This window comes from Narcine bancroftii, chromosome 8 (assembly GCF_036971445.1).
Source record: "Narcine bancroftii isolate sNarBan1 chromosome 8, sNarBan1.hap1, whole genome shotgun sequence".
In the NCBI taxonomy this organism is placed as follows: domain Eukaryota; kingdom Metazoa; phylum Chordata; class Chondrichthyes; order Torpediniformes; family Narcinidae; genus Narcine; species Narcine bancroftii.
The window spans coordinates 29,018,935-29,046,856 of NC_091476.1; the positions used below are offsets into that span (position 1 = coordinate 29,018,935).

The 27,922-nt window shown below is 37.7% G+C and overlaps 1 protein-coding gene across 5 annotated transcripts in view; it reads left to right on the forward strand.

Annotated features, from left to right (window-relative positions):
* dacha (dachshund a) overlaps nt 1-27,922 on the forward strand; it is a 404,574-nt gene that overhangs the window by 297,759 nt on the left and 78,893 nt on the right. For 2 of the 5 annotated variants that reach the window (XM_069893410.1, XM_069893414.1), the window contains 4 exons: nt 5,032-5,187; nt 10,275-10,447; nt 16,325-16,535; nt 19,008-19,088. In XM_069893410.1, the coding sequence (XP_069749511.1) occupies nt 5,032-5,187; nt 10,275-10,447; nt 16,325-16,535; nt 19,008-19,088 (621 nt within the window). The remainder of the gene's footprint in view (nt 1-5,031; nt 5,188-10,274; nt 10,448-16,324; nt 16,536-19,007; nt 19,089-27,922) is intronic. The other 3 variants (XM_069893411.1, XM_069893412.1, XM_069893413.1) reach the window with 3 other exon arrangements.

Sequence of the window (27,922 nt, forward strand, 5' to 3'; positions counted from 1 at the left end):
ACTGACAATTCGTATTATTTCAAAAAGATCTTCAAAAAGATCTTATGAGCTAGAAACAGTGGCATGGTTAGCACATCAGTTAACTGTTACAGTGCCAGCGATCGAGACTGGGGATCAAATCCCATGCTGTCTTTAAGGAGTTTGTCTGTTCTTCCTACATCTGCTTGGGTTTTCCTGGGGAGCTCCAGTTTCCTCCAAAACGTATCTGGGGTATAGGTCAATTAGGTATAATTGGACAGCATGGGCTTGTGTACCAGAAGGATGTGTAAGTCTAAATTTAATTTTTTCTGAAATCAAGGGTGAACCTCAATACCTCACTGTTTAACTGGATCCTGACTGTCCTTATCTCCAGACCCCAATCAGTGAGGATTGGCAAGAACATTTCCCCTACAATCCCTATCAACACTAGAGCACCACAGGGGTGTGTACTTTGCCCCCTACTCTATTCACTTTACACCTTCGACTGTGTGGCTTAGTATGAAGATGCCACAATTTACTGATGATACCACAATGGTGTCACCGAGACCAAGGAGCTGATTGTAGACTTTAGGAAAGGGAAACTAGAGCTAAATGACCCATTGATCCCTGGGACATCAAACGTGGAGAGGGTGAGCAAATTTAAATTCCTGTGAGTCATTATCTTGGAGAACCTTTCCTGGATCTAACATACAAATGTCATTGTGAAGAAACCACATCAGTGCCTCTACTTCCTCAGGAGTTTGCATAGGTTTGATATGACATCGGAAACCATGACAAACTTCTACAGATGTGTAATGGAAAGTGTGCTGCCCAGCCGCATCATGGTCTAGTATGGGGGTACTAATACCTCTGAGTGGACACATCCCAGTTCATCATCGGCAAATCTCTCCCTACCAACGAGAAAATCGACATGGATCGCTGCCTCCAAAGTGTAGCAGCAAACATCAAGGATCCACACAACCCAGGACATCGTCTGTTCTCGCTGCTGCCATTAGAAAATAGGTATAGATGCCACAAGAGTCATACAACCAGGTTCAGGAAGGGTTCATGTTCCTCCACCATCAGACTTCTAAACAATAAACTCAATCAGAGACTCATTTACAGACTCTTAGTTTGCACACTATTTATTACTGATTTTTTTTTGTATTGCACAGTTTGTTTACATTTCCTTCTTTGTTTACATGTCTCCCTTATTGTGTCTGTTACTTTTTGTTGAGTACAGTTCACAGATGCCGTTCAGTAGAAATCCTGCCTGGCCCGTAGGAAAAAGAATCTCAGGGTTGGATTTGATGTATGTATTCTGACAATAAATTTGAACTTGTACAATGCAAGATATTCTCACAGAAGCTACACAATTTTCTTGGATCGAAGATCGAAATGAATTCCCAGAGCTCTCAAGTCCTTTTCTAAGTTAATAGATACTAGAAAAGATCAAGTGTTTAAGTACAAAGAAATGCAGAATAAAGGCAAAAATATAAACTTTCTTTCATCTGAGGAATAGTTTTGAAAAGCAGGTTTCCTTTCAATTGGCTTAGCTATTCCACCCTGGTGAAAAATCAAATTCTTCCACCTTTGTAATGCATTCATGCAGACCATTAAATATCACAATATAATCTATGTAATTATTTAAGAAAAATGCTTCATAAATATTTAGCCCTGTTGCTTTAGATTTTCTTTTCTGGGTTCTGAAGTTTCAATTTATTTTGATCTATGTTGCTGAGAGCCACAGCAGTTGAGGTGATGCCTTTATTTCCAGTAGGATGAAGTTTTGCTGCAAGCTGAACTGTGAAGGACATAAGCAAGGCCCTCCTCGGTCTCTTTCAGGAGCCAGATTTACAACCCGTGCTCACATCTGTGCCTAATAAAAGGGATCATATGCTCATCACAGTCAGTCATTTTGAAGAAAGATGGATCCCTAGAGAAATGCCAACTGTCCACCCTACTTGCAGCATGTCATTAACTGAACAGAAGTTGAAGATGTGCAGAGGTTAAGAGATCTCGCATTCCTGCCGCTGGACTTGGAACCAGAGTATAGTGGTCATTCAGCATCTGGCTTCTCAGGTTTATTTCACCCATGCTAGCATACTGTCATTTGAATGGGATTGCCGACTTTCATTTAAATAAAAAGTTCACGTTAAGTTTTGTGTTTTCTTTACATTTTGATCATTTGTTTAATGTATGGTAACTTTTTAAAATTCAAAATGTATAATATATATTATGATGTCCTTCTAAACCTTTTAAATATCTTGAATATCAGAGCCATAATGGTGGCAATGGAGGCAGATGCTCAGGTTTCGCTTCTAGAGACTAGGCTACTACTTATGGCCATGGGGATCACACAGAGATGAATGTGAGGCCTGATCTGCCACGTTGATTTTCTAGTGCGAATTATCAGCGGTATCTAAATGGTCCTACATTTAGAAATGTTTCTGTTGATTGCATTGTGGCCACTACGTTTAAATACAAGGCAAATGGAGATGAACAAGAAAATCTGCAGATGTTGGGGTCTCATGCTATACATGCTGGAGAAACTGATACCCGATGAAGGACTCAGGGGTGAAACATCGACTGACTTTTACTTCCCATGGATGCTAAGAATAAAAGTGGCCTGCTGGGTTTCTCCACCACTTAAGCGTACGTCACTATTTGTTTGTAGAAGGTATGGACATTCATTTGAAATTATGACAAAGTGCGAATTTTGATTTTACCAAAGGAATGAAGATAAAGCATGTTAAAAACATACTAATAGAGATGGATTGCTTATTGGCCAGTGCATCTTCCCATTCACAAATTGTGGCTTTCTTAATTCTGAGCAGGCACAATTTGCAGGACCTATGTGTCATAAAACATGACAAGCAAGATGAGGATGAGAAAGACATTCAAACTGACCCAATCCACAGAAGTTTGAAACTTCCACCATCAAAATATACACTTGTCTATTCATTGTCAGGATTTTCCCACCATTATTATTAATCACTCTGAAAAATAGCTTTTCAACAGCGTTTGATTCTATTCCTCCATGTTACCCGGTGTCTTGAATGAAACTCTTTACGTAACTCGTCAACAGCAGAAAGCTTAAAAGAAGCACTAATAAATCTTAAATATTAACTCTGCACTGTGGTGCAAGTCTGACAGAGTTGTCCAGTTTCAGATTTGGTCTAACTTAAAACCTAAATCAATGAAAGGCAGTCTATTGTTCCTTAAGGTTAGAAGGTTATAATTAATACAGTACAACAATATCAGACTGCAAGCATCCAGTGAATTATGGATGTCAAGGTGACAGCACATTTGCCTCAGGTATTTACCAAAGCCATTAGTGTTGCTGTAGGCGCTCTCTGCCTATTAAGAATGTTCCCTTATGTAATAGTCAGAACTCTACAGAGAAGAAATTTAATTCATATTATCATTGAAAATAATCAGTCTTCAAATCTGTAATGAAAAACACCACCTGCTTGTTTACCCTCAAATCTCTGTCTGCATAATGAGCAATCTCAAGCACATTGATTTTAAGATTTCTCTATTACCAATTTAATGTGTTCTCATTTTAAACATGATGCACCAGTATGCAATAAAAATATTAATTTCCAACATGACTACTGTACTGAATATCACCAGTACACTGTGTTCAAACATCTGAATAGATAGATCATTTTAACACTTAAATAATTGGAAGAACATTGCAAAATTTAAAAAAAAATTGTTTGGAGCATTTTATACAAATTATATCACACGGTTGAAGACATTTCTTTGATCCTGTATATTTACAAGTCTAGTCTATCATAAAAATGTGAATAGTTGAAAAATCCTGATGAATATTAAACAATATGCCATTATTTATTGTAGTACCTGCTTTGGTGTTCTAGCTATTGTAATGCTATTCACATAAATTATATTTTGTGATGGCCAGGTTTCTTGCTGAGATATTTTCAATTATTTCCTATTGTCAATATTCTTTTCTGTAATTTTTATTGGAAACAATTTGGAAAAAAATACAAGTTTTCCATTCTGTTAATGCTTGGAGAATAGATAGCATTAGACATCACAGAGAAAAATCTATGTCACAAATATTTAAAATAACTTGATTTTCATGGAGTGGATATAACTATTTTCGATGAGAGATTTAATAAGAGCAGGAATATACATAATTAGAAAGAATATCTTGCTGTCCTTTTGGCACTGTACCAAAATATTGGCATCACAATCATCCGGTATATGTCAAAGGTCATATTATGTTTCAATTGATTGCTATCATTTCAGAGAACTTCACAGGTTACTTCATAAAGTTAGCCAACAAAAATATTCAAAATATTAATGTTTAAAAGGAGAAATTTGTTGTGATGAAGCAAATATGGATTTAGATAAAACACCCAGAGAACTGATGCATTGGTGATAACGTCTCTGATTATGATATACTGCTAGATCATCAGGTACATGCTCACAACGTGTTCCTATTTGTCATTTTCTTCCTGTGGCAGAAATACATTTTCTTTGACAAAACTCAACTTTTAATAAAAATAACAAATTCCTTAAAACTTACACAGAACCAACTTCAAATACTTTTATTTGCCTTCAACAATTCCCCAGCCTTGTATCATGTACATGTTAATTGACTGATGGTTAGTGAAAACACCAAACTTTTGAGTAAATGTGCAATTGTGTTCAATGATAAAATTACACTTTAAGAAGCAAATATATATTTGCATCAGTGTCTCAGCAGTCAATAACAAATAGACGAAAAGCTCATTTAAGTTTTTCCACACATGAGTAAATTCTTTTAAAGTCTACTTGCTGTTGGTGTCATGTTGCCTGTTTGTACAAGTTCTGGAATCACTGCGCTAATAAAATACTACACTATAGACAGGGGATGTTATGATAGCCCACAGAAATTTTGAAACTTAAAAGTATTATTTTACTCTCTCTTTGTTTCATATCCATGCATTGTCTCAGCTGTATTCATTGAACTCATTGCTCAATCTGCCAAGAAAAGGAAGCATGTATTCTCCAGTTGTGTTTAATTACCTAATTTATGATCCATTTGTTCATGCACTTCAGGTGGATGTGAATCTTCGTGGGACAAAGAGAAACTCCAGTCACCCACTACCACAGGGTCACAGCACGTAGTCAACCATGCCACACTGTCTGGTCAACACAATCTTGCAGCCACACACCCGCTTAGCCCAATCCAGCAGAATCACCTTATAGCCAACAGTAAGCATAGTTTGCATGCAATTTTTTTATAGGCCTGCAAGGACTTGCTGGTGTTTGCACGTGTGTAATGGCGTTGGATGACTGCCGCAAGGTTAGGAACTCAGTGCCCTAAAATACGAAAATAGTGAACTCCAGATTTCCAAAAGCAAACAACCATTGTTGGAAACCATATCCGCTTGAAAAAAAAAATCTGCAACATTATATACCTCTGAAATATAGGCCGGCATCATAAAAGAGGGAATGGGTAGTGAAGAGAGAAAATGAAGAAATGATCACAAGGTGGTATGGATTTTCCTCCATGTAATACCAGAAACTTAAATTTAGACATACAGCACAGTAACAGGCAAATTCGGCCCACGAGTCTGTGCCACCCAATTTATACGCAAATAACCTGCACCCCTGGTACGTTTCGAATGGTGGAAGGAAACCAGAGCCCCTGGGGAAAACCCACGCAGACACACGGAAAATGTACAAACTCCTTACAGACAGCATGGGATTTTAACTCACGATCGCTGGCACTGTAAAGATGTACTAACCGCTATGATAACCTGCCACCCAAGTTGAATAGATTGTCTTTTCAGTGCATTTCAATAATATTAGACACTGGGTCATCTCATAAGTACAAATGGAAGAGAGATCATTCTTGTAGCTATCTCTTTTGCAACAATCACAGCCACTGATTTTAAAGCTTCTCTTTCAACAAAGCTCCCAAGATATTCCCTGATCTGCTGGGTTGAGAGGATTTATAGTGACTTAAGAACACAGGAGTCCCTCAGTCACAGCAATTACTGTAACACCCATTCAATCTGCTTGGGAACTTGATACAACTTGTGTCATAAACAAAATCTGGTGCATTAAATTATTATTTGATTCCTTTTTGTAAATGTTCTACTTACAGAGATATACAAATACAATTTCACATTATGATTTATATATGCCATGCACCAACATGCACTCTCTCTCTATACTGGATATTACTATGGGCAAAATGATTGAATTTGACCTCTGTTAACACTTAAAAATGTTGCCCTGAATTGTAGTACTTCTTTCCATATTAGAGCTACCACAATATCTTTGATCACGAACCATAGAAACGTATCTAAAAATCTCTTTGTATTACTTGAAAAAAATTACTTTCATCACGTTGTTTTGGAAAGCTTAAAATCACAGTTGATCAGGGAATGGTTTACAAAAAAAAAAGTAGTTTGGACAGGGGAGAAGAAAGGATCCTAGATTGGAAAATAAATTAATGACATGCTTCTAAAAATCACCGCATCAAGATTGCACTTGCCCAAACTAATTAAAGATGAAAAGAATTAAGGTTTGTTAAGTTATCCATCAAGTCTTGAATGCTGGCCTGTTCTGATCCATCAACTGATTTAAGAGATTATTGTGTTATGATTTAAGATTTTCTACAACGTCTCTGCCCTATTGACCTTCCAAATGTAATGTTTTGCATAAATTCATATTTAGCACCAAAATTATACTCTAAGGCTTTTTCAATAATTATTCAGATCTGCAGCAGCCAATCATCCTTGACTTTACATGGATGGTAAGTCAGTCCTTGGGCATTATCTCCTGTCACCCCATTAGCTACCTTTTTCAGGTACTAATACAGCTGCTGTTGGTAGAAAGCCCTTGAATCATAAATATTTTCTCGATCCTCTGAGCTGAGCTTCATAGTTAAGTGCTCAATTTTCACTTCTTCTCATAGATTGGCAATATAGTAAACCCAAAGCTGCAATAACTGGTCTACCAGGTTCATATTGTGTCCACAACTGATTTTGATTGACGTAGTGTTCGTGGGTGAGTGAGGCAGTGTTTCATTATTCAAGGAATCCCCTCAGATAAGTTTCTCATGGGCCCAATATCAGCCCAATACCGAGAAAGGTCCTCCGTTCTTTGTGGTAGTGGTATCAGAGGTTAAACTTGATAGGTTTACATTCCATGGTAAAATAATCAACTAATTGTCATGTTAAGAGTATCATCAGTGGTACATGTGCAAGTGCAATTCTGGGTTGCATGGAAGTCCCAGCAATCAAAAACAGAAAGTTGTCTCCCAGAGGAATTATTTTCAATTCTCGTTCTGACAGTTTTGAATCACAAGAGCATGAAGAATTATCTGTAAGGTTTGGCATTTTCTGCTGGTGGGTGTCTCAGATGTGTGGCCATTTGCACAAGCTCTCAGCTCCTACAAAATTACTGACGTCAGCTTTGGGCAAGGGCCTGACATGGGAATAGTGAGCAGTTGCTACTGTCTGTGTTGGAGTTTATACACTGTGGCATCCAATCGGTACTTTGAAATCAAAGGAAGGGAACCCCCATTTTAGTCTTAGTTGCCGTAAATAATGGTCTTTTTCTAAGTCTAAATCTAATTAAACTTCAACAACAGAAACAATTTCACTCTTATAATTAACCTTGTACAGTGTGGCTGTTGCACCATTCCTTGTTGAATTACAGACACTGCTTTTAATTTATGATCCAGTGGTCATAGAAAAATAAAAAGTGTGATATGGTGTTTGCAGTCTGTTTCAAATGGTACTTGGCTGTGCGCCCTTTACATATGAAATATTATTGTGATCATTCCTGCATGAGTCCCAGTACAAAATATTAGATTGCCAACATCCCTCAGAAGGATGATATAATAGGGTACAAGTCAAATGTCAGTGGCAACAGACTATGGATCAGTTAAAATAACTTGACTACTTAAACATGTGTAATCTAAAACACTTTAAGTAACCGTCTTCTACAGTTAAATGCATCATCGCTTGAAACGGAGAAGCTGCTGCTCTTTCTATATTCTAAAGAGAATTGACTACCCATGAAATCCCCAGAATAAGTGAACATCAGTGTCCTCTACTAGGTCAGCATCCTCAGTATTATATTATTTAAAAATTTTAGATATACAGCACAGTAACAGGCCTTTCGGCCCATGAGACAGTGCCGCCCACTTACACCCAATTGACCTACAAGCCCCAGAATGTTTTGAAGGGTGGGAGGAAACCGGAGCACCTGGAGGAAACCCACGCAGACACGAGGAGAAGTACAAACTCCTTCCAGGCAGCGTGGGATCCAAACTCTTGTCCCGCTCACTGGTGCTGCAACAGCATTGCGTTAACCGCTACGCTAAGCGTGCCGCCCTAAGATCTTAATTGTACTCACTTGTCTCCATTGGATAGGCTATGTCATTCATGTGCCAACTCCCAAAACGTATGCTTTTTTTCTGAGTTCTATCATAGCTCTATGTGCACACAGGGAAATATTAGAGGATGTTTGAAAAAGTGTAACATCCAGAACGATCTGTGGGAATCCTTGGCCCATAGCAATTCAAAGTTTGAAAAGCAGCATTTGGGATGGCATGTGCCCATTCCAAAAAGCCCTTGCTGCCACACCTAGGACAATCTGTGTGTTCCTTTACAATCATCTTTAAGTTCTCAGAGAACTAGTTGGGAAGTAATTCTTGATCCAACCAAGTTGTTGTTAAGATTATTACCACTATCCCTTGGATAACGGAATTGTGAAGAAATGCTAACAAATTTTAATTTAAAGTAAAAAGTGTTTTAAATTTATAATTTGCTCTTTAATTACAACATTTTTTCTTATCTGTGTTGTTTTGGTGAAGCAGTATTGCATATGTTTCTTTGTTAAGGGAATTGCTCAAATGCTGGTTGTCTTCCAAGGCATAATACATGCCAGTGCAGGGTCCAAGATTTCTTGGTATTGCCTATTGGCCTTATCATAGTAGGTTGAAGTGGCCCGTCTGAAAACCAAGTCTTGTTCACTGACCTGCATAAGAGTCACCCACAGCTTTGGGAGAGCTGTTCAGGTGAACTGGTGGCGTTGGAAAAGAAACTGCATTTGCTTGTTGATCAAATAAAATCACATAGCGAGCCTCAGTGACTGTCACCATTTCTAATCCTCCCCCAGTGTGCAATGAGGCACATACTCTGGGCATGAAAACAATCTCCTTGATCCCCCAGATGTAGTTCTGATTTTAAAAGGTGTCCATACAACACATGGTGGTTCATATTTCTAACCCTTTAATACCTGTGTCCAGAAAACTTGACTAGGAGGCAGTCTTTTTGGCAGCCAGAAAATGTTTAGTTCTGTACATGTTGATCCATGGACCAATAACCAATATTATTACTCAATTTAGTCCAATGCAGTAAACCATTCCTGTATTTTCTAACCTACCTCCCTGAATATGCACAAACTTTGAACCTTCAGGATTAGAAACTGGTCTTCTGTGGGTGAAATTTAAAAGAAGTTCAGTAAAGGATGAGATCCCAAACTTTGCTGCCAAACATCATCCGTGTAAAGAAATCTACAATTTTTTTCCATTTGTGAATTGTGTGTTGCTTTGGTTTAAAATGAGGCAGTATTATCATCAAGCTTATTGGTGCCAACCACAGTAAGGAAGAAACCCAAATGGAGGCATTTACTCACAAGTTGGCAGATTCTCGCACAAAGCTTGTCATTCATTTTGGCACTAAACAAATAAAACTGAAATTATTTAATAAAAAAAAGGTAACAACTGCTCTCAGAATCTTCAGTTATTAGATACCAGTTAGAAAAGTGATTAAAACGGTGCTCCTCATATGACCATCAATAGTTCTATTGCAGACATCAAATAAAAACATCTTTGCTGATTCCATTTCAATAACCACAAAATGTTAAAACAGAGATATAATGATAGAGCACTGTGGTGCACTGTTAGCCAGAATCAGACACACACAAAGATAAAGACTGTACAACAGGCTTTAATCCACAAAAACTTCCACAGAGCCGGGCTGGCTGTGGCTACAGCACCGCTGAGTGAGGCCTCGGGAGGCCAGCACAGGTTTATATCCCGGAGGGTGATTGACACCCGACCGGGTGGGGCTTGATCCATTCAGGCCGACTGATTGACAGCCGGCCAGATGTTGTCCTGACCCCTTACACTCCTGCAGGTACAGAGGTTTCCCCCTGCAATAGGCCAGTGACGTACCACCACAAGCACAGCCACAGATATAAGACAAATGGTCACACTAAAGCAGAAAAGAAAAAAAACATTACAACTTCTTTTTCTGTTTCTTTTAATGTAAAAGGACTCGAGTTGCCATTCATGATGATGCCCCACCCCCTCATCCCCGTCAGCCTACCTCCTGCATCGGTTACCATGGCAATGAGCCAGATGAGTCACCTCAGCACCATAGCTAATATGGCAGTGGCAGCCCAAATGCACAGTCCCCTATCCAGAGCAGGAGCTTCTGTTATCAAGGTAAGACTGAAACCACTGCAATTTCCACCTAAAAATAATTGGTAATCAGCATTTTTTTTCTATTCATGATCAGTATCAAAACTGTTGAATGCTATTTTTTGCCTAAAGGCTGTTCCATAGCCAGATGTGGCCTGACATTACCTGAGAATAATAGGAATGAATACAGAAGGTTTAAATTTGCAAAAAAAGAATGCTTCTTGTATTAATGGTTTTGATTTGAAATTTGCAGACTGCAAACTTGATTTTAAATCCAGGTATGCTAACTGAACAGCTTATCTACAAAAACAACTGTTGGGCCTTCCCTGAAAGGAGTAGCTACAAACTGTTGATAATGTTTCTGGTCTCTTAAATCAGTACAAATGTTTTAAAAGGTAGACAGTTAAATCTTTGAGTTGCCATGTTCCTCAATAATGGTGAAGGTTGAGTGGGAAATGATGGACAAGGAACTGCTGGATAAGCTTCAAAATGCTGATAGAAAGTCATAATCATTTTAAACTGTTCTAACAGCCCCCCCCCCCCCCCCCCCCACATATTAGATGCATCTGTCCTAATTGAAACTGGTTAGTAATATACTCATCTCTGCTATAAAACAGCTGGGATGCAAGGAATAGTGAAAAGTGGTGTGGATGAAGTTTCCCTTCTTATATCCAAGAACGAGTCCTCCAGCATCCAAGCAATGCAGATCATTGTCAGTGTATTCAGCCGAAGCAAGTCGTTGTTGTGTACGGCCTATGCTTTTCATGTCAAAAGTTAGCTGCTCCTTTTTCACCAAATGTAATGGAGCTGTGTGCTGATCATCTTGCATTATATTCTGTGGCAGAATTGGCTCAAAAGGAAGCAGAAAAACCACCTTCCTCAAAACAATTGTTGGCTTTTCATCTCCATCGTGGTCCTATTGTTTTTGTTTCTCACGGTTGGCCCTGGATGATGGAACTCAGGGTGGGCAACCTTTTTTTAAAAAGTCACATTTCATCTTGAGTATTCCCTATGCCATAAGTGCTCTGTGATTAGTAAGGGATTGCTTACGGTGGTATGTGAATGGAAAGAAAAAGGTTTGAACACCACTGTTTTAATTGTACCTAATTGACTCGTTATGTGCACGGTTTCATAACTCCAAAGGAAATGGACCAATGACAATTTTTCTCAATCAAAATATTTCAGACAAAATTGGGTCTAGAGCAGTGGTTCTCAGCCTTCTCTTTCCATTCACATACCACCTTAAGCAATCCCTTACCAATCACAGAGCAAATGGCATGGGGATTAGTTGAGGTGGAATGTGAGTTTCAAAAAAAAATGTTGCCTGGACCTGTGCCTGGCATGAGACACTTGTGAACCTCTCTTGAATGCCAATTTGATATGTCCACCAGGAGGATATGAAGAAACATCTAATTCGCCATCCTTTTTATGCCAAACCATCTTGCCAGTCCTCCAACAGGAAGTCTGTGCACACAGTTCCGAAAATCATGTCAATGTTACCGTTATAGCACATTGTAATACTGCAGACGTTTCTTCTTTCTTTCTGTATTGCACAGTTCTACATTTCTCTCTTTTGTGTATGTTTATTTTTTTCTTGAGTACAGTTTACAGTTACCAATAAGTAGAAATTCTGCCTGGCTTCAAGTTAAAGAATCTCAGGGTTGTATGTGATGTCATGTGTGTACCCTGACAATAAATTTGAACTTGGAACAATTTCTGAAGCAAATCTGATTAAAATACCAAGTTATTTGACAGCTGATAGCTGGCCACTTCTGGCATGGCATGACAGTTACAAGTTTCTAAAAACTAGATGTCATCGATTTAGTTTAAACTCATTGAAAGCATGACATCAAATCACACTATTCAATACATTTCCCAATATTGAAAAGATTTCCTGTAAAGACAGGAGGCAATGGTGCAAAGCTTTGGCAGAGAGCTTTTTAGGAACAAAAAGTTAATTCAGTCACCATACCCTTCATAACTTTGTCACAATTAGGACTGGATCTTTGGAGGTAGAAATATAAAAATAAAGTCCCTACCATCTGCAATGGAAAGTAACCTCTTTAACGACTATCATAATTGGGTAAGATCTTTACCCATTAGAAAGCTAAATCTGGCATGAGAACCTTTACATTGTTAGCTACCCCACTGAGGAAAAAATAAACAGTTCTTTCTTTAGTCAGACAATCCATCTTGGAATCAAAGTCTAGTCTTCCTGTTCTGTTGAACAGTTATGCTTCATTTGATTTCATGTTAAATCTTGACATTCCTGCCAAACATTCTACTCTATATATTTGCAGTATTAAGTAAATCATCTTGTTAGCCTTGTGTTGGTTTGTTAGATGATGCCTGATATAGAAGTCAGGACAATAAAGGTAAAACTTAATTCATTGTCCCCCATACTTAACAAGATGGCAACCCATTATATGAAAAAAGTAATGTCTTATCAATAGCTACATCCCATAAGCAAATACTGTAGCTATTTACTTTTTCTGCATATCCTTATCAGAGAAAATGGATTGGAATAAATAGACTTGACACATTTTCTTCCTGTACAGACGGATAGTTTCAAGTGTTCACACATATATGATTACTTTAATCGTTAAGCTTTCATTGCTTGGTTTAATGTCATACCATTAGTCACTTGATTTATTTAGCAAATGATATAGTTACTTATCAGATTTAAAACCGGCTTCCACAGGATAGTGGTTACCTAATGAGGCGATACTTGTAGGGCTTGAGTAACAAAATGCATATTGACTCATTAGCTCACTGACTGATAATAGGTTTGTTTAGTTACATGCTTGAGTATAATGCCTAAACTAGTCATGCCTTAAAATAACAAGGCATTAAAATAGTTGCCTAGTCTCATATTTAAATGGTCTCCAGAGGCATGATATTCATTCCACAATGCAGACCCACTTCATTGGTGTGTTAGGGATTGGTTGATGCGAGTTTGTTTTGCTTCCATTTTTGATTGAATTAAATAGAAGACGTTTAGCTGCAATTTGGTTTTATGTCCTTTCTTCACCTTCTGTGAAAATGGTCAAATGAATAAAACTCAACAATGACCCATTGCAGGGGGTTTATTTGTTCTCACCTGATTTTCAAACTTGATCATTCAAGATTCCTTTATTGTCAAGTAATAAAAAACAATGCAGTAGGGCACACAGAATTTGTTTCCGTCTGCTGTAAGGCAGAAAGATTCGCTATCGGCAGAAATTGCCTAAAGCGCCTCTTATAGTCAGAGAAAGAGAGTTCATGATATTGGGCATGGACTTATTGCACTGTTTATACCACAGTCTGAAGTGCAACTTTGTTCATTCTAAGACTTAAATCATCCTCTGGCAAAAGCAACTGAATCAGTGGAGCAATATTATGTCTAAATTTATGTCACCTTGGCTTGATGAGCAGTGCGTATGAAGACAAATTAGATTTAAACATCCGTACAGATTCCAAGAGTAAAATTTTGACCAACACCCCAGTGTCACATACTAGAGTCATCCTGATAAAGGTTCCATCAGTGGGTCACCTGGTACTTTCAGATCTCTCAGCCATTGCTGAGAATAAAACAGGAGGAGTCCCAGACAAATGGGCAGTATTACTCGCTTAATTGTTAAAAACAGATTAATTTCTCATCAATCCAATTCATTTTTGTGGGTTTTTAGAGTAAAGAAAATTGCTGCCATGTTCTTGTCCATAAATAATTTTACATGAAAGGACTCTTCGAATGAAATATATTTAATTGTGATAAATGCAATTGGACACGTTGTCAATGCAAGAATGTGAAATCACAAGGTAGGCGTTCAGCTGGATTGTTGATAATTGTTGCCTACATTGGGCACATTTCTCTTTCAGACAGTATTTTGAAAAAGGATGTCCTTAGATCAATTATAAGAATGCTTCCATTAAATAATACAGTCACACTGGCCACCATAGAAAATACATTTAATGAAGGGATCAATTTAAAAAGCCATAGGCTGAATTTTTCTTAACTTAAGATTCTCCACAGTATTATAGATCATGTGCATTCCTATAACATGCTGCCACTTTCAGAATATGGACATTAGCAGCTTTGACATTTATATTGCTGCAAGATAAAACTCTATCAGTGTTTAGCACCTGTTCACTGTCTAGATAGTTTATTAAAATAACCCCACTGACAAATGCAATTTACTTTATGCCCATTCAGGATATTTCTGGAAAATACCTAGTCAGGTCAAGTCTGCTAAACACAAGCTTATTTCCTGTAAGGTCAAAAGAGTCATTATGGAAATACATGATGTCACTCCTTTTGTTGGCTATACATTGCCTGCCTTCTGGAATCATTTGTTTAATATCACACAAAAATTTAAGGGTTGAATGAATATAGGTTTAATTTTATTGTTGCAAAAAAGGATTTATTTGCAATGTTATTTAACCCTAAATTGATTTCTGGATCTTCTGACATATAACAGTGATCAGTTGTTGACTCTTAAATCTGGGGCATTCCAGGATCCCTCAGCTGGGAATTTTAAAGGTATATTCTGGGGGCATGTTAAGAGCCTGCCAAAACTAAACAAGAACATCCTCTCACTGAAATATAAATTGTAGTTGCTCCTCCAGTGTTTGTTCATTTCCTCTCTCACTTGTTAATTCATGTCCCTCCAAGTGCTTTCCTTGGATCTGGGAAACTATTCTGAAACCCTCTTTCACTTCCTGAACTTTTTATAATTCAAACAAAATTATTTCCAGGACTGCACTCAGTTTTGCACAGTAAATTATTTCCACCTCAATATTTTCTGCACAGGTCAAAATATTGATGAAAAAATATTTAGATTTCATATCTATTGTCAGAGTACATACATGACTTCACATATAACCCCGAGATTCCTTTACCTGTGGGCGAGGTAGAATTAACACTTATTGGTAGTGCAATAAAACTATACTCAATGTACTCATGTAAACAAATAACTAAATGTAAACAACCTGATTGTGCAATACAGAGAAACCCTAAATGAGTTTGTTGTTAAGGAATCTGGTGGTGGAGGGGTAGTAGCTGTTTCTGGACCTGGTGGTATGAGCCTTGTGGAATCTATCCCTCTGTTCTGATGGTAAGAGCATGTGCTGGGTGGTGCGGATCATTTATGATTGCTGCTCCTCTCCAATGACAGCGTTCCCTGCAGATGTTCTTGACGGTGGTGAGGTTTTTCCTGTGTTGTCCTGGACTGTGGCCACTAACCTTTTGCAGGGCTTTATGCTCAGGGGTATTGGTGTCCCCATGCAAGACCGTGATGCAGCCGGTCAGCACACTTTCCACCACGCATCTGTGGATATTTTACCAGGGTTCTGGTGTCATACCAAACCTCCACAAACTCCTGAAGCTTTCTTCACAATGGCGTTAGGGTTTGTGTCCAGGAAATATCTTCCAATATAGTACTCCCAAGAACTTAAATTTGCTCTCCACTTCTGATGCCCCAATGATCAATGGATCATATACCTCTGGTTTTTCATTCCTGGGGTCAACAATCAACACCGTCACTGAGTGAAAAACTGAGTGCAGTCCTGGAAATAATTTTATGTTTGACTTAAAATGGATCGACCTAAATGGGAAATATGTTTTATCCTGGGGAATTAGTTGTTTTTCCTTGCATATCTTTCACTGCATTGCAATCACATGAAAACGCTCCTTCTCTTTGAGTTTTGTTTGCAACCAATGAGATTAAATATAAACATAAAACAATGATTTTCAGATGTTAACAAACATTAATGTCAAATTGTTTTTTTATTGTAATTGATTAGTGGTTAAAAATTGTAGAAATGTAACATCTTAGTGTTTATATCATAAATAGTAATAGTGTACTTAAAGTATTTACAAACCCAAATGAATAATGAAAATTAACCTTGTATTTCGGAATGTAGGGATTTCCACTACAAGCCAGTAAAGGTTACACTCATCTACTTGGACAACCTCTTGAATTTTTGTTCTGCCACCAGGAGCGGGTTCATAATAGCCCATCCCCAGAACCATCCCTTGAAGATAGTCAACGGCCTGGGAGTCACCCCTCTTCGCACCAGAGCAGCAGTGTTTCTAGCTCACCATCCCAACATGACATTGCCTCTGACAGAATATGTAAGCAAGTTCCTCTTGTCGTTCAACATTCTGAACAATTGTACAGAGTCCAGTAATTCCAGTTTGCATCTCTTGATTGTTTCTGAGATTTTACCCTTGGTGTAAAATACAGGTTGTCCAACCTGTCATAAATGAGTGCCCCTTTATTTTTCTCTCAGTTTTTATGTTGATAATGTTTGTGCTTTGGTGTTGGCTTACACGATTCCTTTGAAGAGGGTAAGACGTTTTGATTGTTTAATTCCAACAACAATCTAGCCCAAAGGTACCATTAATCACCTTGAATTCACTATGTTGAGGCTGCAATATTATTTTGTTTTGGTAACATGTATATCGCGTTGGCAGGTTGCAGTGTTTAACAACGGCAATGGAGATATAGAATGAATTAAAGTAATGTAAATGCTCCAAAATGTTCAGTTGATTTACAGAGAGATGTCATGTTATATTAAGAAGCAAAGTATTTTCTAGGCTTCTCAAATTAATGAAAAACATTTTATACCTGCAAATTTACAGAGATTTCCCCCTGTCACTGAGACTCTCAGTCAAACATCTATAATTGGGGTTGCATTCCTCCAGTGACAGAATTTTGAAAAAAATGTATGGAAAGATTTCTGCAGAAACTGCAAAGCAAGGATTTAATTATATCCATTACACAACTGAAAATCTATATTAATCTTGGATATGTATAGAGTCATCATCTGTCTTTGTTTCGATATTGGCCCCGTCTAAATTCTTGTCCCCATAGTCCTTATAATGCTTTCTTATATAAACTCTGATAAGTAATCTGGAGCTTTATGCCCTTAAAATACCCTTCCTTCTTTTCTCTTTCGCTGTTTTTAAAAAAATTGTTGGTATTTGCCATTTATGAGATCAACATAAAGGATTGAAATACATTTTAATTTATCAAAGCAAATTTACAACAACAATTAAATTTATCAATGTGAGTGACATTTTAGTGGTATTTTATAGCTAAATATTAAAGTTTTCAGAATCTTCAAAATACTGGGGTTTAGACAATATTTTTTACCTAGAGCTGTGATTGAGCTGAATTTTGTTTGAGCAATCTTAACCTGTCTATTCCACGTAATTTTCCTGGATATGTTGCTATTGCTCAGTCAACCAATTTGAGAGCACACTTTAACTTCTTGTTCGAATGCTTTACTTAGCGTAATTTTGAAAATTAAGTGCAAATTTCAAAAGATTTGAAAGTCACATTGTTATTTTCCATAAATATGGAGGAAATAGCAAAGATAATGAATCACCAAGAGGTGAATGAACTTGCATTTTAAATTTAGCTTGGTATATTTTCATGAATTTCTAGAAGTATCTGAGCTGGAGGAATGTCGATGGAAGAAAGACAAAAAGAAAATGGAGTAAATAGGTTAACAACCCTTCGATTAAGAGCATTTGGTTTACAGAAATTCAACTTTTCACAAATTAGCAAATTACTGCCCAAAAATTTGTAATCTGGCATAAAATTCATTCTATGCAGAAATTATAAGGGGAAAAAATTAATTTTTTTTTCAACTCTTACTTCTTGACGCCTGTGAAGACAATGTGGCTTTTCGATAGTCATTTTCTGGGGAACACGACTCCCCTGTAATACAGCGGTTACCTGTAGACAGCTGGTTTGTCAGAAAAGCAGAGAGAAAAATGTCTATTTCTTAGTTCGGTCATAGAGTTCAAAATTAAATCAAAAGAAACTGGGGAGAATAAAAGGGAAACAACTGGGTGACATGGAGATTTAAGCTCTCTCACTACTGCTGTAAGGGGAGAAAGTCTGAATGAGTGGAGATGTATGGGTTTGGAAAATATGATTGGATTACTGAAAAGAAATGTCAAGAGAGCGACCAGGAAATTCTTATGGGAGGGGATAACAAAACCAATGAGAATATAAAGGTAGGAGAAGGACATGAATAGGATCTTCATGGGGAAAGATAAAAGAAACTTGTCCAATAATTCTACAAGACATTTTATAGCCTTGACACAGTGGCTGTTTCTTCTGAAGGGAGGGGATGTTGTTGCAAACGCATATGCTGGAATAAAAGTATAATCACACTTTGATCTTGAAAGTCACATGATCACATGAACACTCTTTCAAAAGAGTTTGTATTTAACTTTAATGATTTGTATAGAAATAATCCTAAAAATATTTAACACATAATTTTTATAACATAATGACATGATCAGCAGGAAGAAATTATATCTCCAGCAATTTAGCCAGGAAGATGGCCTTGCATTTCCCTCTACTTTTTAATGAGTTAGTAGAATTTGTGCTTAACTAGTTGCTTTGGGGAATTTTATTTTTGTTAACGTAAATATATTTTATCCTTAAAAGAAATTGGCCTCTAGTCTTCAGGTTACTAATGTGTTTAGTGTCTGGTATTTGTAAGAACAAAGCAGAATGAATGACCAAAAATTCTGGTACTGGTTCAGATGAATAAACTGTGGAATATTTGGATTCTTTGCCAACAGCTGGCCAGTCTGGGACAAGAGAAGGCGAGATCGTTGATCACGATAATGGTCCCAATACAAAGAGAAGCCAGAAGGAGAAAGGTAGGGCAGCTTCTTAAATTAATTTAAATGAAAGGGGAAGAGAGAATATGCTACTGTATATCTGTGCTCTTAACACCTCGGAAACATGCTTTACTTCCTGTCAAGAATATATTAAAGAATGATATTTACATGTTAATAGTCATTGTCGCTTTCCAGTGTAACTATAGAAATATTTTTTTCTTCTATCATTTTGTGGTTTCCTTGTCTTGACACTCCCTACATTTTTAGCCATGACTTTTATTCTAAATAGATTCATGTCAATACCGTGGGAACAAATATACAATTGGATGACCTGAAAATAGAAGGAATTTAACAGTGGTGGAGGCACAATTTCAGGGACTATCAAAACATTAACTGGGACATTTGCAAAATATGTTTCTGTTGGAGATTTGAGAACCTTTAAACAAAACACAGCATTTTGCTCATCACTGTTTAACGGTTGCTAAAAGTTGGGTCAGTGTTACCATGTGAATAAGTCTAAATAAAGAACCACATATTTTATACATTAGGATTGATATATTGTTCCACAACATTTCCAGCTGCAGTCATTTCCTTCCATTTAATCACAAGCAGAAATTTCCAGTAAAGATTATACTGTTGTTAGGCATTGATCTCATCAAGAATTCTCATTGATCCAAAGTTTTGCACAAAACAATAAAACATTTTTATATGAGATTAATATACAAAACTCAGTAATGCCATTAAAGGCCTAGAAATTGATCGACACCTGGAAATATATGTTCAGTCGGCAGTGGACAGTGGGCCAATTAATGTTTGATCGTGTGCCTAACACTGCAGTATTCTACAGCACACAAGGCCTGAGCCACTGTCAAATAAGACCTTGCTTACTTTGAATACCAGAGGCCTTGCCTTTCCATAAATAATAAAAGGTGGGTCATAAACCTGGTAGGGAGGGAAAGGTGCTGAGAGGGTAGGAGAGGAGCATGTAAGTAAAGGGAGCATTTAGGATCTCAAGGGGCAGGTCGGGCATCAGTGATGAGGGTTATGAAGGTGGTTGAAGTCAAGTCGTGACAGTTGGGTTTACGGTCAGTTTGGGAGAGGTGAAGTTTGAAATTACATGGAGGAGCCATCATGAAAGTCTACATTGAAGGGGTTTTCTGACAATGAACTCAACATCCTGCGCAGGATTGCTTTAACGGATGGCACAGTTGGCCTGACAAGTGTTGGTTCTATACTATTGTCCCACCTTGACTCTGGGGTCTGCATGTGAGGATGAAAAATCACGAAGATGCTGTCCCGATTTTCATTGCGTACTATTGGCCACCACATCACATATCCACCGCCACGTGTAGCACAGTAGTCACACAATGGATCTGAAAGGGAAATTTCATCTTTACATCACAGTTCAGAAATAATTATGAAGTACTTTTAAACATATTTTCAGATCTCTTTATTTTAAACATATTTTCAGATCTCTTTAGCTGTCTTTCAGAGAGATATTCTTCAGGAGTGTTTTCACAAGTTTCCCCCTTGTTAGGGTTGCAGAAACTGTGATCTTCACAGTAAGTTACTTCTTAAACAGGATTAACCATCTAATAGGCACATGAGGAGTCGGAAGTGAACTTACTTATTTAAAAGCCACATGTTGTGTGTCTCCTATAATAAGGAAAATACAAGTCCTGTATTTTCAGGAGGTTGTGTTTCTCAGTCTTCTGTCTTTTCAGTCTTCTCATGAAAATATCTCTCTGCCTTCAGTATATACTTCTCTAACATCATGTGACATTACATAATCAATGAGATCAGTCTAAATTGCTGGAAACCATGTGACCATTTACTGGAATCTTTGACAGTTGCCAGCTCCAGCTTCTTGGAAATCATGAGCTTCATAACTCTGGCTTGCAGACGTCATGACTCTGAAAGATGACCTGAATGTATTATATGGGTGTGTGTAACTCTGTTCCAAACCCATTACATGACCTAAGACATATTTATAGGAAATATAGATTGACCTAAATATTAATATTATCACAGATCCATTACAGTAACAAAGCTTGATGCAAAATTTTCCTATAAAGCCCAATATATAGTACCTACTTTCACTTGGTGTAGCAGCCAAAGGTACCCAGTAGCAAACTTCCTATCCATAATTGTCAGGTAGAATTAGTTCTTTGGAGAAAAAAAAACAGGTGTAAAACACTTGATATGATTACTGACAGTGAAACAAGTGCTGTGGGTTTAGTTCAATTATGGGGCATTTCCTGAGTTTTTCTAAACATTGTACGAGCTTTAAAAAAAGTTAGAGATAAAAAAGTGCTCTTGAAGCAACAAAAGAAGCTGACCTTGTCAGTGATGCGGAGGAGCACAGAGGCCCCTGGCATTGTAAGGAAATATTGCACTGATTAACAGCCACTGTGTGAAAAGTGAACACAACATACGGAATTGATCAACTCTCCTTTTAAGTTGCACACAAACACATCAGAAGTCATTTGGATCCGGTTATTAGGTATTTTCCGCAACAGCATTTAATATTTTCTTTGAACTTAAGAATATGAATTTTTTTAGAATGCACCTGCAGTCAGAACTGGAAATAAATATCAAATGCATGCAATGCTTCAAGCTTTTGGTCATGATGCAAGGCTGGCAGTCAGGATGTTTGAGCGAGGTCTTGTATTTCTGTGTGCAATTTGGCTGTTGTAGCAGAAGACTCAGTTAAAAATCAATAGTTTTTACATGGGGCATTGGTAGGAATAGCATTGCTCCATTTTGACTGTATCCTGTGGATTAGAGTACAAATATTTCATTCCACTATAGGTGCTACAGTGGTCCAGCTGGTACAGCTGTAGCCTCACAATCCGATAACCCAATTTAATCCCAACGTCAAGTGCAGTCTGTGTGAAATTTGCAAATTCTCCTGTAATTGCATAGATTTTCAACAGGTACTCTGGTTTCCTCCCTCCAAATAATAGTTTGGCATGGACTAGATGGGCCAAAGGGCCTGTTTCTGTGCTGTAGTGTTCGATGGATCTAAGAATTGGATCAAAATTGGATTGCAGTAATGGAGGCAATGTTCACAAAATTAACTGAGCATCTCATTCAGAGTGAGTGAGAAACTATTTCCTGAATATTACCAAGAGTTTTACTATTTTTGAACTGACGGTTTTCCTGCTTACAGACTGACAGGTAGCAAGACAAAAATCAGAAATGTGTACTCGAGATGCAGATGGTTGTGGGGAGAGTTTACAGGATTATTGTGGAGTGTGATCTTACCAGGTAGCTCTTTGGGCAAGGAAATGAAACAACTCTTTCTCTGAGCCCAAAAGCAATACTACGAATGAGCATACTTCACCAATTCAGTTTTTCTTGCTCACTTTTATCTGCCAATCAAAATTGGAGGCATGAACACTTAAAAACTTAGTCAGCAGCTGATTCACCTTTGGGCAGCAGATGGGTCATCCTCATCCCATCCCACCCCATCTCCATCACAAGGAAATCTCAAATTGGAGTTTAGGTTTTGTTTAGAACCCAAATTTGTCTGGTTGTTGTATTAAGACAACATGTAATGGGCTACCTCATGAGAACAGTCAGACACTTTGGCAATAATTACCGAAGCAACTGTACTAACTTTTCATGTAGTATGTCGGTTTTAAATGAATGGCGGTTGAATTTGTTTGATTTGCGGAAGAGAGTATGAAATGTGCCAATACTTCAAGAGGAATTTGTGGTGAATGGATTCCTATGAAACAGTATTCCAGCTAAGGCCTCTTTTACGTCTAATTTAGGACCAGCAAATGTGAATTTATTGGTGATCAAACTAACATCAAGTGGAGAGTTCAGTGACAGTTCACTGTCCCCTGGCATCCTTGATATTTGCTCCTATGGATTAAATGCTTGCCATGGAATTCAGATGAAAATGGTTGATTTCTACCCTTATAGCATTCTTGAACTTCCTGTAACTGTGCCATATCGAAATACTTTAATTCTCTATAAAATTCAAGAAGTGTAATATGAATGATGATTTCCATTAATAACAAGCTAAACACAGTTGATTTTTGTATTTGGAAAAATGTAACTGAAGTTAAAGGTGAATAAAATGACCTCATATATAATATATGCATAGAGGAGTGCATTTTATCAACCTTTCCATAGTTGTACTTTGAACTGAAGAGAGGAAATTGTTGCAAATACATATCAATAATATTATAGAAGGCTTCTTGTGAGAACAAACAGTAACCCTAATTTGTGAAAGTTGCAGTTTCAAGAAAATGAAAGTTTGAATGGTTATGTATGACTTTTCTGTCCATGGCCTCATGTACTGTCAAGCCAAACCACCCATAAATATTCCATCTCAGCACTCTCCAATCAGATGGCATTAATGTTGACTTCTCCATTTTCTGCTAGTCTTCTCCCTCTCTCTTCTCTATCCTTCTGCCTTTTTTCCTCTAGCTCTCCACCCCTTCCATCTCCATTCACAGAACCATCCACCTTTCCATTTGTTTGTTAGTGTCCCATCCTTCCCTTATCAACCTATTATCTCCTGACTGTGGGACAGTGATCCTCCTCTTGCCCCCACCCCCCAACCATCATTTTGTTTGGGTGTCTAGCACATTTTGTCTCTACCTTGATTAAGGGCTCAAGCCTGAAATATTGGCTATGTATCTTTGTTCAGCTGAGTTTCTCCAGCCTTGCATCTTTACTTCAACCACTGTGTCTGCAAACTTCTGTGTTTTACCTTTAAGTAATTATTACCTTGTCTCCAGTAGAGTTGACTTTAGACTGCCTTTTGCACATGGGGGCAGGAGGGGTATGTCACAAGCAGATCTCTACTACTCTGTTGGAAAGAGGAAGACCATTAAGACTCACAGATGATATGAGGGCAATTGATGTTGACTCCTTACTGTTTTGAGGTCACAGATGGCAGATGGGAAAAGTGGATATTCCGTCAGCAAAATAATTCTGATCAATCTTTCAGATCTCTCCATAGAAAAGCTTTTCTCATGATCGATAAAGCTGTCAAAACATAAATGTGATAGATTGTGGAATCTTCTTCTGCATTAAAAGTGCAGAACAAGCACATTTCTGAATTACAGTTCTGTAACAATTTAACCTTTATTTCAGAGCAAATGAAGGAAACATGTTAGAAGGGATTCCACACATTCAACCACCTTTCTGACAAAAAGATCAAATATATATGACACCAGTTTACCATTTCAGATTAAGATTGAATTTTAGTTAATGTGTGATAGATGCCAGTCAAGCCTATTGGTCAGTATCCATCTTATTTGACTAATTGTTTTAATTGTATGGAAGTGACTACTTTCTGTTTTCTTCTCCAACATTTTTTTTTATTTTTTATTTTTCACACTATGAACCATACTGACCAAACATTTTGATGTGAATGGAAACCAATCAATTCTGATGCTTAGTTTCTGCAACTTTTAAAACTGGAACAAAAAGAGTTCCAATCCACCAAAATAGTAATACCCAACTGGACTGTTGAAAAATGTTAAATTTAACTAGAATTAATGTTCAACATTTTCAGTAATTTGGAACAGTTTTCAGACAAAGATTAATGACAGCCCTGTGGCTAGTGTGAGGTCATATACTACGCCTTTTTCTTATTAAAAAAAAATCCATGTTTTAATATCACCAAAGCTATGGAGTAAACCTTGGTTTGATGCTCATAAAAAAGCCGATGCACTTCAATCAAAATTAACTGATGATGTTGTGTTTCAAATATAACGGCTTATTACTGGAATCACCCCAATGCTTGGAAAACTTGGCAGTTTCAAATTCCTGCATCACATTTAGTTAAAGAAATGTGACCATTTAAATTTCTAAAATATTCAGATTTTTACAGTTTGATAGAAGATCTAAAAATATTATTTAGACCTGTAGCACGGTAATAGGCCCTTTCGGCAAATATACAAACTCCTCATAGACAATGCAAGATTCAAATCCTGGTCGCTGGTGCTGTAACTGTGTTGCGCGAACCGCTATCTGGGCCTGCTAATTAAAGAGTAACATTACAATTGCATTGATGTGAGATACCCCATTACTGGATTTAGAGAATAACTTAAATCATCTATTTTCATAATGAAATAGAGCATATTGGATTATATTTAAATGTTAATTTAAATATAATCTTTAATATCATTTCCCTTTTTTAGTCAGGGAATAGATGAACTACACAGAATGAGATGGTTCCAGGTTTTATCCTGATTCACACTGAGTTAGTTGCTTTATGCTAAACACTTGAAAGTTGAAGCCTGAGTGGACAGCTGCAATGACTTTTGTCCTTTACTCTTGAAGCTCACAGAATGAAAATCCATCTCATTGTAAATGCTGGAAGTTCTGCGAACAGTATAACCTATGGGGTGAACTCTCCAGCCTGAGGATTTCAAGTTAAGGTTTGATTATCAACCGAATACATTTTGATGCTCCTTTCACAGGCTGATCATAGCATGGGAGAATACCATACTTGCAATGTGAACACCTACTTTTTATTAAACAGACCACAGTATTTATTTTGACATTAGCTGGTCATGCCTTCCATTGGAATTTATTAACACGACTTACCTTTTTGATTAACTTGAATCTGTCAAAGTAAGTAGATTTGACTATTCCACAATTCCATGAGGCTTAATTGGACAATTTGTCCTTAAAATGCATGTTGACATCTGGGACCAAATTTAGCAAAGCCAACTCATTCTGGAATTTCCTGACACCTGGTTTACACAAATGGAGCAGAAAGCAAATGACTTGTGACCATCTCAAACAAAACCTGATAATTATATGTCGCTGATTAGTTTCCACAATTTACCATTGTGCAAAGTCAACAGGCACGTTCCATTAACAAAAGGGTTTTGTTCAACTAATTATTTGGATGTTAGCAAATAGCTCATAGCTAACTGAATATGAAGTTGAAACATCCTAGGCTATGCAGAAAGAGCAGGAGAAAGGAACTATTTAGCAATTCTCTCTGAGAGAGTATAGGGATGTGCTGAAAGACATGTCTGCTGTATGAATCTACAATCGTTCCCAAGCTATTAATTCACCTCAGAGATTTACCTTAGCAATCACAAATCAATCAATTGGGAAACCATCTGGATTGCCATCAAAAATGGATGGGAAGATGATGATACATTATCACCCCTATGCATTTAATTTTGTGAAGACAACCCACCAAGTGTCTAGACATTCTATAGGTATGTTTTTGCCCGATACAGTTTTTCAGTGACCTGTGCACTAAATCTGAAAGGTAGCCTTAATTGGTTAAAGCTGCAACACCTTCAGACAGAACTAGGAGACCATCATCAGAAGGAGGTCTTGCCTCTCAATTGTTGAACTTTTATTTGTCAAAGTGGTTCAAATACAGATGGAGCAGTGGATTCACGTCTGCTGAGGATTTTCCTATGTGATGTGTATTCTCATATGACCAGTTGGTCACTGCCAACATGCGATCTCTCTTGTTTTCAGTAATCCCCGAGTTACCCTGTGAAAGTAAAGAGCATTCGGTCAGCAAAGCCTTTTCCAATACAAAGCCCACAAAGTAAGGTTCATGCAGCCATGCCATTGGATTGTGGTGGACCAAGCCCATTGCCTCGAATCGCTGAGCAACTCAGTGTGTTGGGCAGAATCCATTACGTTTTTCAGACATACAGCATAGTTTTCCAGCCCACGAGCCAGTTCCACCCAAATACCCCAATTAACCTACAACCCCTGTATATTTTGAAGGGTGGGAGGGAATTGGAGCACCTGGAGGAAACTCACACAGATACAGGAAGAACATACAAACTCCTTACAGACAGCACCAGATTTGAACTCGTGTCACTGCTGCTGTAATAGCATTGCCCTAATCTTCAAGTTTACGACTGGCCATACCTGGACAATGGATGAGGCCAAGGACAGATATATCTGTGTAAAAATAATTGGGAGAATTGAAATGGTTGGCATCACATTCCTTCTTAACATCCTTAAACATCGTGGCCTGAACTTCGATTTTTCTAATTTTTAGCTCAACTCCACCTCTGTATGGTTCTATTGTTTCCATCTCTTTATGTACTCCTTGTTTTTATTTTTTATAACATTCCCTCCCCCAATGGTTTTCTCTCTTCTTGTCTCTCTACCATCTGTTCAATACTTTATCCCCCTTTGGCCCTTCTTCTTTCTACTTCATTGCTGTTAGGGCGGCATGGTTAGCACATTGCAGTTATAGCACCAGCAAAGTGGTTCGAATCCAGCTGTCTGTGAGGAGTTTGTATGTTCTCCCTGTGTCTAAGTGGGATTCCTTCAGGTGCTCTGGTTTCCTCCCACCCTTCAAGAAGTGTGGGGGTTGTAGGTTAAATGGGTGTAATTGAACGGCACCCGTGGTCCGGAAGGGTCTGTTACCGTGCTGTATGTCTAAGTTCATAAATCACCCCCTTTTTACTTTAGTCTCAATAAAGGGTCCCAACTCGAAACACTGGCTGACCATTTCTAACCATGCCTGACCTACTGAATTCCTCTAGCAGTTCATTGCTTGTTCAACATTCCAGTTTATGCAATTTTTGTGTTTCTATTTTCTACCAGAATTATTGCCTACACCACTTGCATCCGTATTTGGGTGTTTGAGAAGAGAAATGCCTATGAAAGCATGCATGACTGGAAGCAATTTTCAGAATCTTGGAGTCATCTGTAACATTTAAAAAAATCTAGAAATCACCAAATTCTTGTGAATTGCAGCAACAGCTGATGGAAATTAAGTAGTAACTTGCTTTCAAGTAGCTGGTTCTTTTTTTGGAGTGTTCCAGCAACAAAAAAATCTAATAAGTTGGGTGTCGTGATCTACTTGCACGGCCTACTTCCAATGGGCATTGTTGTTGGACAGGTTAACA